Source organism: Pseudophryne corroboree, chromosome 1 (genome assembly GCF_028390025.1).
Source record: "Pseudophryne corroboree isolate aPseCor3 chromosome 1, aPseCor3.hap2, whole genome shotgun sequence".
In the NCBI taxonomy this organism is placed as follows: domain Eukaryota; kingdom Metazoa; phylum Chordata; class Amphibia; order Anura; family Myobatrachidae; genus Pseudophryne; species Pseudophryne corroboree.
Genome location: NC_086444.1, coordinates 871,930,805 through 871,950,806, shown reverse-complemented (window position 1 = coordinate 871,950,806; position 20,002 = coordinate 871,930,805). Strand labels below are relative to the sequence as shown.

Genomic DNA, 20,002 nt, shown 5'->3' with positions numbered 1-20,002 from the left:
CGCTTTTTTTTCTGTAGAACTACAAGTCTCTGTAGGTAGCACCTCACATTACTGGCAGCTATAGATGTGCAGTCTTAGGCCCCTCCTTAATACATCTGCCCCAATGTCCATATTGTGGTTTCTAAGTAGTGACAACCGCTTGTGTAAGTGTCAACTCTAGAAACCTAAAAACATTGAGGTGACATAGGGGTCTATTCATCGGAAAAAGGCCGGTCACATTACCGATGCTGGGATCCCGAATGCTGAATAGCCCGCCAGTCGGCATGCCAACCAACAGGGACTACTCCCACTCCTAGGTGTCCACGACTCTTCTTCCCCCCCCCCCCCCCCCCCCCCAGCCATCTAAAAGCCAGGATCCCAGCATCTGTATAGTCAGCGGCGGTCTCGCAACCGCCAGTCAGCCAACCCATTAAGATAATTATGCCAAAAGTCAGGTATTTTGCAAAGAAGCTGGTGTGTATAACTTTTTTCTTTGAGTTTCGCATATATAAATTTCAGCAGAGCCTATAATTAGGTGAGGCCTTTCCAAAGTCACAACATAAACCAATTCTGGTTACTTGTGGTAGTGCATAATCCTAGTATGTGGCAGTCTTGTTTGTTCTCCAGCTGGCCTCATCAATAATTCAAGTTTTGCAGCATCCTAGTAAAAATACTACACACCTATCATCTAATAACAGAGTGCTAAAGAGCACCATACACTGCACTTCCTAAAGTCCAATCTATGCTAGTTGCTTTGTTCAGACTAGCACCAACCTGGTATTTTGAGGACTATGTACAAATATTGTACTGAATCAACAGCAAATATTGGGAAATACTATATCTGCATATACCAAGTCTTACCAATACAACTTTGATAGTCTGGTTGAAGTTTCCAGCCCTCTTGGCAAGAGCAATTGACACCCCATGCAACATCTTCACATTTTTGCATGCAGCCTCCATTAGCATCAGAGCAACGACGACCTATGACATTCAACAATAAAAATTAAGTGATACTCCGATTATTGAATCACTGAACTTATGAAGAGAACCTAATTCAGTGTTTTTTTTTCCTATGAAAACAAAAAAGGTACTAGCACCCACAAAAGTGATACTGTACTACCAGAAAGAAAAAAAATAAAGAAAAAAAATAAAATAAAGACATATTTGATGAGAGAGTAGCTATAACAAGCACATCCGTGGTGCCTTGATGGACCTACAGGTAGATACACTGACACATGCAATTTAAAAACAATACAGTAAGTGATAGCTCCTATTTCTACAGGGATAAGTGGTGAATTTTATCAACTCAATCCAGAATCTGGAAATGTATTGTCAGATATTTAATATTTTAGTCCAACCATTCAAGTAACCTACTGTACATACATACCACAAGAATTGGTTTCATCAGAACCATTTTCACAGTCCCACATATTGTCACAGACTTGGCTGACATTTATACATTTCCCATCTCCACATTTAAAGGACCCATTGATACAAGTACCTGTAAAAAAAGATAATTTACACTTACTTTGAGGTCTTGTGGCCGGATCTGTACATCATTTGAAGTAAATACACAATACTCAACTCACTTGAAGAGCAATTAATAATGTACAGTATGTTCAGTGTCTAAGTCATTATTGGTACTTTGGCTGTACCTTGAAAATAGTTTTGCTTGTACAGTATTTAAACAAAATTATTCTTTTCATTTAGGGAGTGTACCTCTCATTCATTTAATATAAATATATGTATAGTGTGTGTGTGTGTGTGTGTGTGTGTGTGTGTGTGTGTGTGTGTGTGTATATATATATATATATGTGTGTGTGTGTGTGTGTGTGTGTGTGTGTGTGTGTGTGTGTGTGTGTGTGTGTGTGTGTATGTATAAATGTATTAAATGTTATATTATATATATATATATAACCAAAAGATAATGATGAGGCGGCACTCAGAGTCTTGTGAAATAACAAACTGTAATAGTGCAGAATCAACGTTTCGGGGTTTCCCCCTTCGTCAGGATAAGTGCAATACAAACAACCATCGTGTGTCTGCCCATCTGGCAGGTATTACATCGGCAAAACTGAGTGTTCCTTCAAAATCAGGATGGCACAGCACAGGTTGGCAATAAGAAATGCCCTTGCCTCAGGCAAGGGGGACCAACCTGTGGCTAAACATTTTGTGGAATATAGACACACGATGGCCACCTTTAAACATAGAATCATTGATCACGTGCCAGACTCCATGCGGGGAGGCAATAGGGGTAGGAAACTTTTGCAGCTGGAATCCATGTGGATTCATAGGTTAAATACCCTCAAACCAGCAGGTCTAAATGATAGTTTAGGCCTCATCAATTTTATTTAGGTCCTGATCACAAAGAATTCCAGTAGGAGTGGTCCTTAGGTTACATATAGGGACTTATTATTTGAGTTTATTTAGACTTGGACAGTAAAACTGAGGAAAGGGATTTAAGTTGACATAGTAATAGGTGACCAATATATGTTAGAAAAGAGTAGCTTGTAGTGGGAATTAAGGCACCTTGGGAACAAACAGGGGTTTGATAGTTTATTTTTAGGTCTTTTTTTTTTATATACAGCATGTTATATTGTTGGTATACACTGAAAAATGCTCGTGTTTTTTTTGGGAAGCACTTGATATTTTAACACCCACAAATGTTTTAATAATGTATGATAAATTATGCACTGATTTGTTTTAAGCCGTGTTGTATTATGCAGTATTCATGGTGTTTGTTTACAATGGTATCCATGGTTTTATGTTGTAGACTCTAGGCTGGGTTGCTATGGACGCGCCTCCCGGCGCCGACGCGTCACTTCCGGTGAGACTACGGTGACGTCAGTCTGAGGCCCGGGACGGCGCGGCAAGCGACACCGGACAGAAGGGTATGAACAGAGCCGGCCCTAACCAATTTAATGCCCTAGGCAAGATTTTGACTGGTGCCCCCTAGCACCACCGCTAGTTCCGCCCTTGAACCTGCACCCCTTTCCCAGAACCATCAACCCCCACCCATAGCAGTCCTTTTCTTTTTTCCTACCCCCTGTAATTTAAATAAGAACAGTGTGCACATTTGGCGCACAGCCCAAAAAGGTATGTGTTTTTGCTGGCAAGGGGCATGGCCACACAATAGTACCCCCAATTCAAATTATGCCTCACAGTAGTGCAACTTTATTCTCAATTTATCATGTGATAGTGTCCCTTATTCACATTACATAACACAGTAGTACCACTTTACCTTATATATGTTACTCCTCACAGTAGTGTCCCTCATTCACATATCATACTGAATTGCTCCTTATTCACATTACACCACACCATATTGCTCTTTATTCTCATTACCCCACACCATATTGCTCCTTATTCACCTTACACCACACCATATTGCTCTTTATTCACATTAAACCACACATTAGTGCCCTTTCTATACATTACGCCACACAGTAGAACACCTTATACACATAATGCCACACATTGGTAATGCATTTATACACATAATAACACACAGTAATGCCCCTTACACATATGACACACATTATTAATGTCCTTATAAACATAATGTGCCTTACACATTATGCCAACCCTTATTAATGCCCTTATGCACATAATTTCCCTTACACATATGCCGCACATTGTTAGTGCCCTTATACACTTAATAACACACATAGTGCCCCTTACACATATGTTACATATTATTAATGCCCTTATACACATAGTTCCTGACATGAGTCAACTGGCAGCTCTGCTAACGTTGGGTGCCTATTTTTTATGAAAATGCATCTTATTTGCATTGCTATGTGGCTAGGATGCACAAGCAGCATCTGCTGATTAAAATTATATGTGGCATGTCTATATACTGTGTGCAACTGTGGCTGTATCTGCATACGAAATGCTACACAGAATATAGGCATCCCACATATCATTTTAATCAGCAGAAGCTGCTTGTGCCCCTAGGCATACCAGATGCCCTAGGCAATTGCCTAGTTTGCCTATGCCTAAGGCCGGCTCTGGGTATGAACTGTAGGAGGGGGTAAGTTGTATTTAAACTCACTGTTGTTTGTATTGCACTTATCCTGACGAAGGGGGAAACCCCGAAACGTGGATTCTGCACCATTACAGTTTGTTGTTATTTCACAAGACTCTGAGTGCCGCCTCATCATTATCTTTTGGTGCTATGCAAAGGGTTTTACCCCTGGAGGAGGGCACCTGAGCAAGTCAGCCCCATAGCAGGGGCTGAGCCGAGTGCCGGAGGGGGGGGAGGAGAGAGAGAGAGAGAGAGAGAGAGAGAGAGAGAGAGAGAGAGAGAGAGAGAGAGAGAGAGAGAGAGAGAGAGAGAGAGAGAGAGAGAGAGAGAGAGAGAGAGAGAGAGAGAGAGAGAGAGAGAGAGAGAGAGAGAGAGAGAAGTTTTTTTTATAAATACACATATATGCTGGAAGATTATGAACCCAAGACCAGTAAAATTTAACAAAGACTATGGAATAGGCAGAAAAATACCAACCACACTGCTCTTCATCAGACCCATCGCCACAGTTATTTATTCCATCACATTTCCAGGATTCCATAATGCATAATTTATTCTTGCATTGTAGATGATGTGGCATACAGCTTCTTGTTGAACAGTTCTGCTCATCTGACCCATCTTCACAGTCATTGTGGCCATCACATACTTCCCATAGATCAATGCATTCACCTTTATTGGGGCACTGCTTTTTGTTACCTGCACAAGCTAACCGGTGAAGAGAAGTGAGCAGCACCATAGACACATCCAGTACACAGACACTCAAGCTTAACATACCACTGAATAGAGGGGATGTATTAACCAATGTAAGGAAACATTAAGTGGAGATTTTTTTCCCCCCTCAAAACAAGTTTCCATACAACAGTGAGTGCATACAATTACTACTGTGTTTCAAACTAATTAAATCTCTAGTTATGCTGCAGCAGTGGAAGAGTAGAAACATTGCCAACACTGATATTTAATTATAGAGCAAAAATGGTTATACTAAAAGATTTTCTGCAATCTATTGAGAACGGCCATCCCAAAATGGTTGGTAATGGCTCTTGCAAGACCAACCTCTTTCTCGTTTCAAGCGAGAATAGGATTGATGGGGATCAAGTTGCCCAAGCATCCATCAACACAAATTCTTGCTGTCTGCCCTCTGAAATCACTTGTATTATGTGCTCAACATGAGGAAACATTCTAGACTCGATGATTTTATCATCAAAAGGAGATCACCCTAAACTAGTTAATGTTTTCTGCTATTTACTAAAGGACACTGCTGGCAGCAGATACCACTGATTATCACTGGCATTAGACAACTGCAGGTAATCTACCTTTCCCCAGCTACTGTATATCTAATTAACGAGTACAGGAACGATTCTGGAGAGTAGAATGTCCATAAATGAGGAACAATCCCCATCAGCCTTGTAAAATTGCAGGGTACTACAAGGGTTTCACATCACTGTATATAAGGCTAGGAAAAAACAAAAAAGTGTGCAAACTATAAGACGAGTTCACAATTTTACATAGACATAATTTCAGTCTGTAAATTAAATTATTCCATAGAGAAAGTGAAAGTGCTCTGCTCTTCCAAATGGGTGAGGAGGTAGTCACTGTAGAGAGGAGTGGCCGAGATGGAGTGTACAGTATGTGGAAGAGTGGCAAAACATGCAAGGAGAAGAGTGGTTGAGGGCTTTTTAAGTGCAAGTAACTTGAACTTGTAGTAGATAGGGAGCCAAGGGAAAGCCTGGATGTGGTATATTTTGTAGACCTTCATGTAGACACTGAGGAAATGATTATAATGTTGACAAAAAGTTCCTGTTGGTCTAATGGTGATTTACCTGGTTCAGCAGTCCTGGTACTAACCGGTTCATTGTGTGGCGCTTCTGGCAGTGAGAATATCTATAAACCCTAACCCACCCACTAGCGCCTAACCCTCTGGCCCCACATGAGACTGCATCACGGAAATATTAACAGCAGAGGAAAAGGGATGAGAGCAAAACAAGGCAGGAGTTAAGGATAGACTGGAGTGGGGTGTTCAGCAGGCCAGAGGAATAGGTTACACTGGATAAAGGAGAGAGATACTGGAAATACTACAGAGGTGTCAGAAGCAAGATTAGGAAAGGGACAATGTCAGGAGCAAAAGAGGGCAGAATCTAGTATGACTCCCAGAGTGCAGACTTGGGCAGAGGAACTCTATGGAGAGGAAATGACTGACAGAAGGTGAATGAAAAGTACAAAGACAAGAACTTTCAAGAAACCAACAAGCAACTATCTGCAGGACTAAGTCAATACATTCTTGAAGGGGAGAGGTGAGAGCTAGATTTAAAGATAAATAAAGAGGGGAGAAAGAAAAAAAACATACAAAACACTTCTTTACCACCACATTAACAAGTATTTCTTACATGTCTGCCGGATCTCTCATTTTTGTGGACTACTGCATGTGGAACAAATTTGAAAATATGTAGGCATCAGGACCATACTGTATGATAGACAGCATGGACTTCTCCCTGAGATGACTTTTACGTTGCCATCTTGTCACTACACCATGACATCCTTTTTGTGTCTTCTCAATTCTCCACATTGCAGCCTCTAGTGCTAGCCTGGAACACTTAAGAGAATGGGGACTACAATGGTACAAAGTCCTGTTTACTGCTGAAACTCACAATGTAAGACAAGTGTTGCATTGATAAGGTAAGGAAAGACCGGGGACTCCATAGTTAGTAGGGATGAGCTCCGCTTCACCATTTTGAAAACTGCTGAATTAAGTAAACACCCAAGTGTTGATTTTGATGTGTGCAACCTTATAATTCTATTCCAGGGAAAGCGGAAACTGCCAGAGCCGACAATGAAGTTCCAAGAGACTGGAGTTCTATGCATGCTGATGTACAGTAAATTACTTTTGTTTTATTTATATTCTGTTGTAGAACATCAGAGCCTGTTACATAAATGGATAGCAATTTCACCTAAAGATTTTGAGGAACACTTGAATTTTATGCATCTTATTTTATTGTTTTAGCCCATGCTTGCCAATAATTCTGGAGTTGACTGTAGGTTTGAGGATTTTTACGTAGAGGGAAAAAAAAAAAAAAAAAAAAAAGCCCCCTTTCCAGTTTAGTTTTAGTGGTACAGGGTGGTCTTCTGTATGCCGAATGTCAGGATCCCGGCGCACAGTATACCGGCGCCGGAATCCCGACACCCGGCATACCGACAACTATTCTCCCTCGTGGGGGTCCACGACCCCCCGGAGGGAGAATAAAATAGTGTGGCGCACGTAGCGCGCCTGCAGCGTGGCGAGCGCAGCGAGCCCGCAAGGGGCTCCTTTGCGCTCGCCACGCTGCCGGTATGCCGGCGGTCGGGCTCCTGGCGCCGGTATGCTGGCCGCCGGGAGCCCGAGCGCCGGCATACCGTGCGACACCCGTGGTACAGTGTACCAGTAGATCACCATTTCTTTAGCAAAGCTTGCAGAGAAATCTATTTCTCAGTGTAAAATTAAGAAAGGCGTTTGACATGTCCACCATAATTTTAAAGGTAGATTTTTTATTTTGAAGGGGGAAGACAAAAAAAAAAAAAAAAACTACACACAACACACAATAGTGAATGGTTATATGCTTACCACAGTCTGCTTCATCTGAGCCATCTAGACAGTCACTGACCCCATCACACTTCCAGCTTTCAGAAATACACTTTCCATTGTCACATTGCCATGCATTGTTATCTCCACGGCATGCTACAACTGTAGAGAAAATGGTTCAGAACATCAGTGGTCCAAAATCTGAAGACCCCACCCTGCCCCCTACACATACCTTATCTTGGGCTACAGGTGTAATAATCATTAGTCCAACCAATTGTGTTCACACATCAGTCTAGCCAGATGTGTAAAAAAAAAAAAAAAAAAAAGGCAGCTATAGTAAACTATACAGTACATACCCATGTTCCATCACGCATCAGACACTACATGAAATTTAAAGTTACTCCTCATAGGCATGCAGGGGAAACCCTGTGTGGGCCTCACCACCTCCTTTAAGTAGCATGTTCCAGACTGCGCACTGTGTCAGCATAAAAAAAAGCCTACAGATCCCTTGGAATTTAATAGAACTAAAGGTTTTTTTTGTTTTTTTTTAGGGAGTGTCTGCAACATATCCACCAATCCAGACTTACTGTAGGGGGCTGTAAACAAAAAGGGCTGGGAATTCTGTGTATAATCAAAGCTATTTGGCTTGCTACAAATTAAATGACCCCTTACTATTTTTGCCTTTCATAAGTATCTAGAGGATCAGTTCCTGTAGACTACTATTTTCAAGAACCATATTCAAGATATATGTACAGTTACATATCTTGTTAACTAGTTACTTTTTTTATATCAAACGGTCACTTAAATATTTACAATTTCAATATTCATTTATCTCCACTTTTAGACTTCAAGTAGATGTAAATGAACATTGGGGTAGATATATGAAGCAGTGATAAGAGTGGATACGTGTGCCATGGCAACCAGTCCGCTTAGAAGTAACCATTTATCATGCATATTCTATACACATCAGCTAATTGGCTGCCATGGAACACTTCTCTACTGACTACTTCTCCACTTATTACTGCTTCATACATATAGTATACCCAAGTGTCACTTACAGTAGTTGTCCATACTTTGCTTATGTTTGAACTTAGGGGTAAAAATAAGAATTTACTTACCGATAATTCTATTTCTCGTAGTCCGTAGTGGATGCTGGGAACTCCGTAAGGACCATGGGGAATAGCGGCTCCGCAGGAGACTGGGCACAAAAGTAAAGCTTTAGGACTACCTGGTGTGCACTGGCTCCTCCCCCTATGACCCTCCTCCAAGCCTCAGTTAGGATACTGTGCCCGGACGAGCGTACACAATAAGGAAGGATTCATGAATCCCGGGTAAGACTCATACCAGCCACACCAATCACACCGTACAACTTGTGATATGAACCCAGTTAACAGCATGATAATAGAGGAGCCTCTGAATAGATGGCTCACAACAACAATAACCCGATTTAGTTAACAATAACTATGTACAAGTATTGCAGACAATCCGCACTTGGGATGGGCGCCCAGCATCCACTACGGACTACGAGAAATAGAATTATCGGTAAGTAAATTCTTATTTTCTCTGACGTCCTAGTGGATGCTGGGAACTCCGTAAGGACCATGGGGATTATACCAAAGCTCCCAAACGGGCGGGAGAGTGCAGATGACTCTGCAGCACCGAATGAGAGAACTCCAGGTCCTCCTCAGCCAGGGTATCAAATTTGTAGAATTTAGCAAACGTGTTTGCCCCTGACCAAGTAGCTGCTCGGCAAAGTTGTAAAGCCGAGACCCCTCGGGCAGCCGCCCAAGATGAGCCCACCTTCCTTGTGGAATGAGCTTTTACAGATTTTGGCTGTGGCAGGCCTGCCACAGAATGTGCAAGCTGAATTGTACTACAAATCCAACGAGCAATAGTCTGCTTAGAAGCAGGAGCACCCAGCTTGTTGGGTGCATACAGGATAAACAGCGAGTCAGATTTTCTGACTCCAGCCGTCCTGGAAACATATATTTTCAGGGCCCTGACTACGTCCAGCAACTTGGAGTCCTGCAAGTCCCTAGTAGCCGCAGGTACCACAATAGGCTGGTTCAGGTGAAACGCTGAAACCACCTTAGGGAGAAATTGAGGACGAGTCCTCAGCTCTGCCCGGTCCGTATGAAAAATCAGGTAAGGGCTTTTATAGGATAAAGCCGCCAATTCTGACACACGCCTGGCCGAAGCCAAGGCCAACAGCATTACCACTTTCCATGTGAGATATTTTAAGTCCACAGTGGTGAGTGGTTCAAACCAATGTGATTTTAGGAACCCCAAAACTACATTGAGATCCCAAGGTGCCACTGGAGGCACAAAAGGAGGCTGTATATGCAGTACCCCCTTGACAAAAGTCTGAACTTCAGGAACTGAAGCCAGTTCTTTCTGGAAGAAAATCGACAGGGCCGAAATTTGAACCTTAATGGACCCCAATTTTAGGCCCATAGACACTTCTGTTTGCAGGAAATGCAGGAATCGACCCAGTTGAAATTCCTCTGTAGGGGCCTTCCTGGCCTCGCACCACGCAACATATTTACGCCAAATGCGATGATAATGCTTTGCGGTTACATCCCTTCTGGCTTTAATCAAAGTAGGGATGACTTCATCTGGAATGCCTTTTTTCCTTCAGGATCCGGCGTTCAACCGCCATGCCGTCAAACGCAGCCGCGGTAAGTCTTGGAACAGACAGGGTCCTTGCTGGAGCAGGTACCTTCTTAGAGGTAGAGGCCACGGGTCCTCTGAGCATCTCTTGAAGTTCCGGGTACCAAGTCCTTCTTGGCCAATCCGGAGCCACGAGTATAGTTCTTACTCCTCTCCGTCTTATAATTCTCAGTACCTTGGGTATGAGAGGCAGAGGAGGGAACACATACACCGACTGGTACACCCACGGTGTTACCAGAGCGTCCACAGCTATTGCTTGAGGGTCCCTTGACCTGGCGCAATACCTGTCCAGTTTTTTGTTGAGGCGGGACGCCATCATGTCCACCTTTGGTTTTTCCCAACGGTTTACAATCATGTGGAAGACTTCTGGGTGAAGTCCCCACTCTCCCGGGTGGAGGTCGTGCCTGCTGAGGAAGTCTGCTTCCCACTTGTCCACTCCCGGAATGAACACTGCTGACAGTGCTATCACATGATTTTCCGCTCAGCGAAGAATCCTTGCAGCTTCTGCCATTGTCCTCCTGCTTCTTGTGCCGCCCTGTCTGTTTACGTGGGCGACTGCCGTGATGTTGTCCGACTGGATCAGCACCGGCTGACCTTGAAGCAGCGGTCTTGCTAGGCTTAGAGCATTGTAAATGGCCCTTAGCTCCAGGATATTTATGTGAAGTGATGTCTCCAGGCTTGACCACAAGCCCTGGAAATTCCTTCCCTGTGTGACTGCTCCCCAGCCTCGCAGGCTGGCATCCGTGGTCACCAGGACCCAGTCCTGAATGCCGAATCTGCGGCCCTCTAGAAGATGAGCACTCTGTAACCACCACAGGAGAGACACCGTTGTCTTTGGTGACAGGGTTATCCGCTGATGCATCTGAAGATGCGATCCGGACCATTTGTCCAGCAGGTCCCACTGGAAAGTTCTTGCGTGGAATCTGCCGAATGGGATTGCTTCGTAGGAAGCCACCATTTTTCCCAGGACCCTTGTGCATTGATGCACTGAGACTTGGCCTGGTTTTAGGAGGTTTCTGACTAGCTCTGATAACTCCCTGGCTTTCTCCTCCGGGAGAAACACCTTTTTCTGGACTGTGTCCAGGATCATCCCTAGGAATAGAAGACGCGTCGTCGGGATCAGCTGCGATTTTGGAATATTGAGAATCCAACTGTGCTGCCGCAACACTACCTGAGATAGTGCTACCCCGACTTCCAACTGTTCCCTGGATCTTGCCCTTATCAGGAGATCGTCCAAGTAAGGGATAACTAAAACTCCCTTCCTTCGAAGGAGTATCATCATTTCGGCCATTACTTTGGTAAAGACCCGGGGTGCCGTGGACAATCCAAACGGCAGCGTCTGAAACTGATAGTGACAGTTCTGTGATAGACCTACCCCAAATAACTCCTCCCCTTTATAAGGCAATACTTCCATATGCCTTTTGGAATCCGCATCACCTGACCACTGCCGCGTCCATAACCCTCTTCTGGCAGAAATGGACAGCGCACTTACTCTTGATGCCAGTCGGCAGATATCCCTCTGTGCATCACGCATATATAGAAATGCATCTTTCAAATGCTCTATAGTCAGTAATATACTGTCCCTGTCTAGGGTATCAATATTGTCCGTCAGGGAATCCGACCAAGCCACCCCCAGCACTGCACATCCAGGCTGAGGCGATTGCTGGTCGCAGTATAACTCCCGTGTGAGTGTATATACATTTTAGGATATTCTCCTGCTTTCTGTCAGCAGGTTCCTTAAGGGCGGCCGTCTCAGGAGAGGCTAGTGCCACCTGTTTAGACAAGCGTGTGAGCGCTTTATCCACCCTAGGGGGTGTTTCCCAACGTGCCCTATCCTCTGGCGGGAAAGGGTATGATGCCAATAACCTTTTAGGAATCAGTTTTTTATCGGGGGAAACCCACGCTTCATCACACACTTCATTTAATTCCTCAGATGCAGGAAAAACTACAGGCAGTTTTTTCTCACCAAACATAATACCATTTTTAGTGGTACTTGTATTATCAGAAATATGTAAAACATTTTTCATTGCCTCAATCATGTAACGTGTGGCCCTACTGGAAGTCACATTCGTCTCTTCATCGTCGACACTGGAGTCAGTATCCGTGTCGGCATCTGTGTCTGCCATCTGAGGTAACGGGCGTTTTAGAGCCCCTGATGGCCTTTGAGACGCCTGGACAGGCACAAGCTGAGTAGCCGGCTGCCTCATGTCATCAACCGTCTTTTGTAAAGAGCTGACACTGTCACGTAAGTCCTTCCATAAGCCCATCCACTCAGGTGTCGACTCCCTAGGGGGTGACATCTCTATTACAGGCAATTGCTCCGCCTCCACATCATTTTCCTCCTCAAACATGTCGACACAATCGTACCGACACACAGCACACACACAGGTAATGCTCTGATAGAGGACAGGACCCCACTAGCCCTTTGGGGAGACAGAGGGAGAGTATGCCAGCACACGCCAGAGCGCTATATATATATATATATATATATATATATATATATATATATATATATATATATATATATATATATATATATATATATATATAGGGATACCACTATATAATGTGTTTTCCCCTTATAGCTGCTGATATCATCAAACTGCGCCAATAAGTGCCCCCCCTCTCTTTTTTACCCTTTTCTGTAGTGCAGGACTGCAGGGGAGAGTCAGGGAGACGTCCTTCCAGCGGAGCTGTGATGGAAAATGGCGCCAGTGTGCTGAGGAGATAGGCTCCGCCCCTTCTCGGCGGACTTTTCTCCCGCGTTTTGCTGTATTCTGGCAGGGGTTAAAATACATCCATATAGCCCTGGGGGTTATATGTGATGTATTTTCGCCAGCCAAGGTGTTTTTATTGCTGCTCAGGGCGCCCCCCCCTAGCGCCCTGCACCCTCAGTGACCGGAGTGTGAAGTGTGCCTGAGGAGCAATGGTGCACAGCTGCAGTGCGCTACCTTGTTGAAGACTGATGTCTTCTGCCGCCGATTTTCCGGACCTCTTCTTGCTTCTGGCTCTGTAAGGGGGCCGGCGGCGCGGCTCTGGGACCGGACTCCGAGGCTGGGCCTGTGTTCGGTCCCTCTGGAGCTAATGGTGTCCAGTAGCCTAAGAAGCCCAAGCTGGCTGCAAGCAGGCAGGTTCGCTTCTTCTCCCCTTAGTCCCTCGATGCAGTGAGCCTGTTGCCAGCAGGTCTCACTGAAAATAAGAAACCTAAAACTAACTTTCTAAGAAGCTCAGGAGAGCCCCCTAGATTGCACCCTGCTCGGTCGGGCACAAAAATCTAACTGAGGCTTGGAGGAGGGTCATAGGGGGAGGAGCCAGTGCACACCAGGTAGTCCTAAAGCTTTACTTTTGTGCCCAGTCTCCTGCGGAGCCGCTATTCCCCATGGTCCTTACGGAGTTCCCAGCATCCACTAGGACGTCAGAGAAATGTATTACCCTCCGTTATGGGGGAGCAGTATCATCGCACGTTATGCGTGCTGGCACAGTGACAGGGGCGCATAGCGTCCCTGTCCATATCGGCGCTGCTATGTAATAGATAGTAAGTTGATATGAGGAGGCAATATATGCTGACAGTTCCGACACCTGCAGCTGTCTATTTTGACAACTGCAGGTGGTTATGCCCTATTTCCACAGCAGGGACATGGCGGTCCCTGGCTGTGGCAGCTGCCAGCTCCGGACTGTGCAAGGGATCTCGCAAAATTCCTCACATGTGCAGCGCAGCTGGCCAACACAGCGCATAAGCTGAGGGGCGCATCGACGGAGGGTGGAGTGCGCGTTGGCAGACAAGATTTTTATACATCTTGTCGATGTCATTTCCTGGGACAATAACTACATGTCATTATTGGAGTACAAACTACCCCAAAATCAACTTTTTTATGCACCCAAAATTTAAAGTATTCCCCCCCCCCCCCACAATAGTTTTTTTTTTTTTAATGTAAAATTGCCCCAAAAGCACTTTTTCTTTTCCATTAATTCCTTTGTAATTAAATGTTTGCTTTATAGCCACAAATTAACAAATCAGTAATTTGACAACTTTTAAGAGTATCCATGATTTTCCTTACGCCCACTAACAACCTTTTATAGGATTCTACTAACGAAGTTGTCACTATTGTGGCACAGGAAGGTCCCCCCACTTTTTCATGCACTTCTCCCAGGTGGCTTTCGTAGAAATGTGCACACCTTCGCCACGAGTACCACAAATATGCATTTTTAATTGGATCTCTCATTTCTCAGGTGTGTGCATTTGTGCGAAGTCTGCAAGATTCATTAAATAAACTGTCATTTGTATTGGGTTTATAAATGTTTGAGAGATACCCCATACAAGAAAGCCAAAACGTTGCTATTCCTGGCTGATTTAGCAATTAGTAGACAGGAATTCACATCATATACTGTAGATATAAGGTCTTTTACCACATTGTTCATCTGAACCATCAGGGCAGTCCCTCTCTCCATTGCACAGCCAAGAAATAGGAATGCATTTATCCTTACAGATAGACTGTTGCATATCACTGCATGCAGGGGGTTCTGGAAGAAAATACAGGTGGTCACATTAATGTATGGCATCATAACCTATTCATTAAATATATATTATTGAAAGTTTAGAACATGCAGCACACCATCCTAGCATACATAAACATGCTATACTGTATAACCAAACATAAGTAGCCTTTTACCATATATCTATCATAAAAGGTTAGTGTACCCCATGTTCTAAATGTTAGCACATATGCATCTATATACAGTACATACAAACCATGCTTGGTGAACTGTAAGGGATTTTGAAGCATAAGCTAGCACACACATACAAATACATAGGTTTATCATACTATCAATTTAAACTGGGACCCTCATGAAAGACAAAGGTTCTGTGGCGGATTAAAACCAGATGAAATGCAGGCTTGAATTAAACCAGCCACAGTACTTGTGTAATTCACAAGTGTCCCAGTTTAAAAGGGACAGCATAAGCCTAAACAGAAATAAATTTATATATATATATATATATATATATATATACACACACACATACACACTCTCCAACAGGTTTAGAGCAATAAAATAGTTCAGCATCACAGGCAAGGAAGAGAACCGTGTTATACAGATTATTTGGGGACAGCAGTAAAAAGAAGTCTAACTCTAGTTTAGAGAAACAAGAACACAGCTCTTCTTTTTTCACTAACCTGTTGATAACTTTCCAGGAATAAAACCAGACACTAACAAGACTAAAATCAGCTTCATATATGTCCACCTCATTTTTCTCCAGAAAGAGCATATGCATAGGAATGTTGTGGAAGGGTTGTGTTTAGGAGTGGGACAAAGAAGTTGACCTTAAGAACAATAAAAGAAACTGTTCTCCTCATAGGACTGTTATTTATCTTGCTGACCTTTCATGATTAGCAGAAGATATGAAGCACCTGGTAGATCTTTACCAGGTTAATTAAAGACTATTATCTGGTGTGCTCATGTCAACATATATGTGATATGTGTATGATGTGTCTGTTTTATAAGCTTCAGTGTTTGCCTGTTTAATAATGGGTTTGTTTTTGGTTATCCATACCAACTGGAGACTTTTTTTTAAAGCTTTTACAAACAACCCATGATTGATTCATGATCTGTGCATTGCATGTGTGTCTATGCTGGTGAGCTTATTCTTCTTTGTTCTTAGGTCTGCTTATAGTTCTAAATGCATGTTCATTTCAGTATACGTCTCTGTGAAATGTAGGTGAGTTTTATTTTTGCATTAGCTAACATTGTTATATACTGTATATGTTTATTATGTAGGTTTATAGTGCAGTGGTGGATATTCATGAAAACTGTTGCACATTGGAAGGTTAGATATTGTAACCAGGGTTGTAACTTGTAACTAGCCATTTGTGTGCCCCATGGCAACATTTGTAAATACGCTGAGTATAGCCCAATGGCAAAAAAAAGCTCACATAGAAACATGTAGGCTGACCATTTTACCCCTTTAACCTGGGACACTCATGAATTACACAGGTGCTGTGGCTGCTTAAAATAGGTGAACTGCAGGCTTGTTATCAGCTAGCCCCAGAACCTGTGTAATTCACAGAGGCAGAACTCTGGGAGGCAACAGAGTCATCTGCCACCAGGGTCCTGCTCTGCAGAACTCTGGGAGGCAACAGAGTCATCTGCCACCTGCTCTGAAGGGGGGCACTTCTCCAATTCTGTGACACCACTGGATTAAATTGATAGCTGCCACTGTCTTTTCAGTGGCCAACTTCCTCACTGGTCTATGCACCTTACAAATCACACCCTTTTTATTATACTGTAGATACACATATTACAAGTGTCACACCCAGGATTAGAACCCACAACCTATTACACTGGAAGCAGACACCTTACTGATGAAGCCATTTGCTCCTGTATAGAAAATATGAGAATTTTAACTATATGAAGATACTTCTCTGACAATTACACATAACTTCATATAGTTAGAATTCTCATGCTTCCTCTACAGGAGTAAATAGCTCCATCAGTAAAGTGTCTGCTGTTAGTGTAACAGGTCATGGGTTCTAATCCTGGGTATGACTGCTGAGAAATGTGTGGTTTCAAATAAAAGACAATTATATGTATTAATACAGTATATACATTTTTTCAGAACACACACACTCACACTCACTTATCTTAATATAGGAAATATGAGGATACCAATATTTATCTTGCAACTGGGACGAACTTACGCCACTGGTAATTCATGAGTGTCCCAGGTTAAAGGGATAATATGTTCAGCCTAAAACATGGGACACACAAAGATAGGGATTGGGTAAAAACCTGGTACGGACCGACTTCGCACAGCAACCTCTGCCACGCTGGACCTTGTAGTGCACGTCCCCTCCGTTGCTGTCTGTGGGGTGTCCTGTTCCAGAGGGTGTCTGTGACAGCTGCCACCAGAGAGATGGGGAGGGAGAGATCATAGCCTCCTTGTATGGTCTAGGGATGGGGTAAGAAACGGAAAGGTTCTGCCTATACAGGGAGGCTGTAATATCTCCCTCCCAATCTCCCTGGTGACAGCTGTCACAGACACACCCCAGAACAGGACACCCCCCCCCCCCCCAAACGGGTACGCACACTACAAGCTCCAGAGTGACAGAGTTTGCTGCAGACAGCCATCCCCATCTGGCGGTTCGGGGTCTGGACCGTTCCAGTTTTTACCTAATCCTAAGAAGATTGGCTACTGCATGCATCTGAGGTCGTAGACTCGGAGCACCATTGCGACTATCGCTACCACTGGTCACGACTCGCGATGTTAGCAGGCAGTGGTCAGTCTGTGTAAGCTGAAGCCGTAGGATCCGGACAACCTATTCAGGAAGTCTGCGTACAATGATGCAGAACCTGAGCCCAGCATGTCAACAAAATGGGAGTGATGCAGTGCTGGTTGCCACCCCTGCTCCGCCACCCAAACACTGCAGCATGCAAATTATGCAGTGGCTAAGAAGGGGCTGTGAGTGATATGCAGGACCTGTTCTGGACATGACAGACCCACAAACATCAGATTTGTACCTAAACCATCGAGTTTGCATACAGATCAGAATCAAAAACAGGCCGTAAGTATGTTATGGGCGGATTCAAAAGTTCACGCGCCCCCTATCTCCTGTCTAAAGTGACGGGAGATAGAGGGGCAATATTGAAATGGCCCCCGTTATCGCGCTGATTGCACCCAGTACACTCGGGTTTATGCGCACACAGCACCTAAACTGCACTGCTGTAATGATCAGCAAGGTACAGGTGGTGTAATGGTTAGCATTACTGCCGCACAGTACTGAGGTCATGGGTTCAATTCCCAGCATGGCCATAACTGTGTGGGGTTTGTATATTTTCCCCGTACTTGCGTAGGTTTTCTCCGAGTACTCCAGTTTCCTCCCACAATCCAAAAATATACTGGTAGGTTAATTGGCTGCTGACAAAATTAACCTCCTAGTGTGAATGTGTGTACATGTGATAGGGAATATAGATTGTAAGCTCCACTGGGGAAGGGACTGAATGGGGAAATATAGATTGTAAGCTCCACTGGGGAACAGGGACGTGCAGTCAGGGGAGGCAGTGCCTCCCCTGTGATTAATTATTAAAATAATATAAAGAAGATGCTTATGACACATATTCTGTGTCATAAGTATCTTCTTTAATTAATTCTAATAATTTGTGTGGTTTAATGTGCTTGCGAGGCACTGACAGCAGGTGCCTCTCATACAGAATTGAAACGGGACTGAGCGGGGGGCGGGGCCAAGCACTGGGCTGTAAAAGCCCATTCAAAACAGATGGGGAAGCGGCACTTATACAAGTGCCTCGCTGACAGGGACACCACCCCCATGTCAGCGAGGCACCTGTGATTGGACAGCGGATCCAGTGCTGGATCTGCTGTCCAATCCCACACATGCGGCGCTGGAGGCGGCGGTTCCCGGCGGTGAGTGTCGCTGGAGGTAGGCGGGAGTGTGGCTCTCCCCCGACCTCCTCCATCTTCCTGCTGACCAAAGCGCTGTGATGTGCGGCTCTCCCCCTCCTCCACCCTCCCGCTGACCGGAGCGGCTCTCCCCAGCAGCAGCAGAGGTACTGTTTGTGTGTGTTGTGTGTGTGTGTGTGTCCAGCAGCAGCAGGTAGGGAGGGGAGGGGAGGGGGGGTCGTCCAGCAGCAGCAGCAGAGGTAGTGTGTGTGTGTGTCCAGCAGCAGCAGGTGTGTGTGTGTGTGTGTGTGGGGGGGGGGGGGGGGTGTCCAGCAGCAGCAGAGGTAGTGTTTGTGTGTGTTGTGTGTGTTGTGTGTGTGTCCAGCAGCAGCAGGTAGGGTGGGGGGGGGGGGGTCGTCCAGCAGCAGCAGCAGAGGTAGTGTGTGTGTGTGTGTCTGTGTGTGTGTGTGTCCAGCAGCAGCAGGTGTGTGTGTGTGGGGGGGGTGTCCAGCAGCAGCAGAGGTAATGTTTGTGTGTGTTGTGTGTGTGTGTGTGTGTCCAGCAGCATCCGGTAGGGGTGGGGGGGTGGGGGGGGGGGGGTCGTCCAGCAGCAGCAGCAGCAGAGGTAGTGTGTGTGTGTGTGTCCAGCAGCAGCAGGTGTGTGTGTGTGTGTGTGTGTGTGTGTGGGGGGGGTCCAGCAGCGGCAGGTAGGGGGGAGGGGGTGTGTGTGCAGCAGCAGGTAGGGGTCAGTGGCGTGCGGTGAGGTCAGTGGCTAGTGAGGCACTACAGCCATAATGACCGCCGAATACTGCCGATGACCCCTAGCCAATGCCCGCTACTGCCTCTGAGCCGATACCCGCTGCCACCGCCAATGGCTTATAAACTCGCCCACAATCAACTGACCCAGCCCTCCGCCACTAATTTCTATCTCAGTCTGATGCCGCCAATGCCCGCTGCCTGCCTGCTCATCATACTTGTGATATATTATACATTTTTATAGAAAAAAAAATTAGTGTTTGGGACTGGGAAGGGCGAGGGAGGAGGACATGAATGCAATTTTGTTGTCCAGGGCTTCCATTAACTTAATGGAAAAGGGTCTGAATGGGTTAAAAAAAAATGCGTGAGGTCCCCCCTCCTAAGTATAACCAGCCTTGGGCTCTTTTAGCCGGTCCTGGTTGTTTAAATACTGGGGGGAAAATTGGACAGGGGTTCCCCGTATTTAGACAACCAGCACCGGGCTCTTAGACCGGTCCTGGTTCCAAAAATACGGGGGACAAAAGATGTAGGGATCCCCCGTATTTTTAAAACCAGCACCGGGCTCCACTAGCCAGAGAGATAATGCCACAGCCGGGGGACACTTTTATGTAGGTCCCTGCGGCCGTGG

General features: G+C 45.0%; 1 protein-coding gene across 1 annotated transcript in view; it reads right to left on the bottom strand.

Annotated features, from left to right (window-relative positions):
- The window catches only part of LOC135050014 (low-density lipoprotein receptor-related protein 8-like), a 52,863-nt gene extending 37,288 nt beyond the window's left edge, over nt 1-15,575 (bottom strand). Inside the window, exons 1-6 of the mRNA XM_063956101.1 lie at nt 15,401-15,575; nt 14,634-14,747; nt 7,599-7,718; nt 4,481-4,708; nt 1,367-1,480; nt 841-960 (exon numbers count right to left, since the gene is read on the bottom strand). Of these exons, the coding sequence (XP_063812171.1) occupies nt 841-960; nt 1,367-1,480; nt 4,481-4,708; nt 7,599-7,718; nt 14,634-14,747; nt 15,401-15,473 (769 nt within the window). The 5' untranslated portion in view covers nt 15,474-15,575. The remainder of the gene's footprint in view (nt 1-840; nt 961-1,366; nt 1,481-4,480; nt 4,709-7,598; nt 7,719-14,633; nt 14,748-15,400) is intronic.
- Between the last annotated feature and the right edge of the window lie 4,427 nt (nt 15,576-20,002).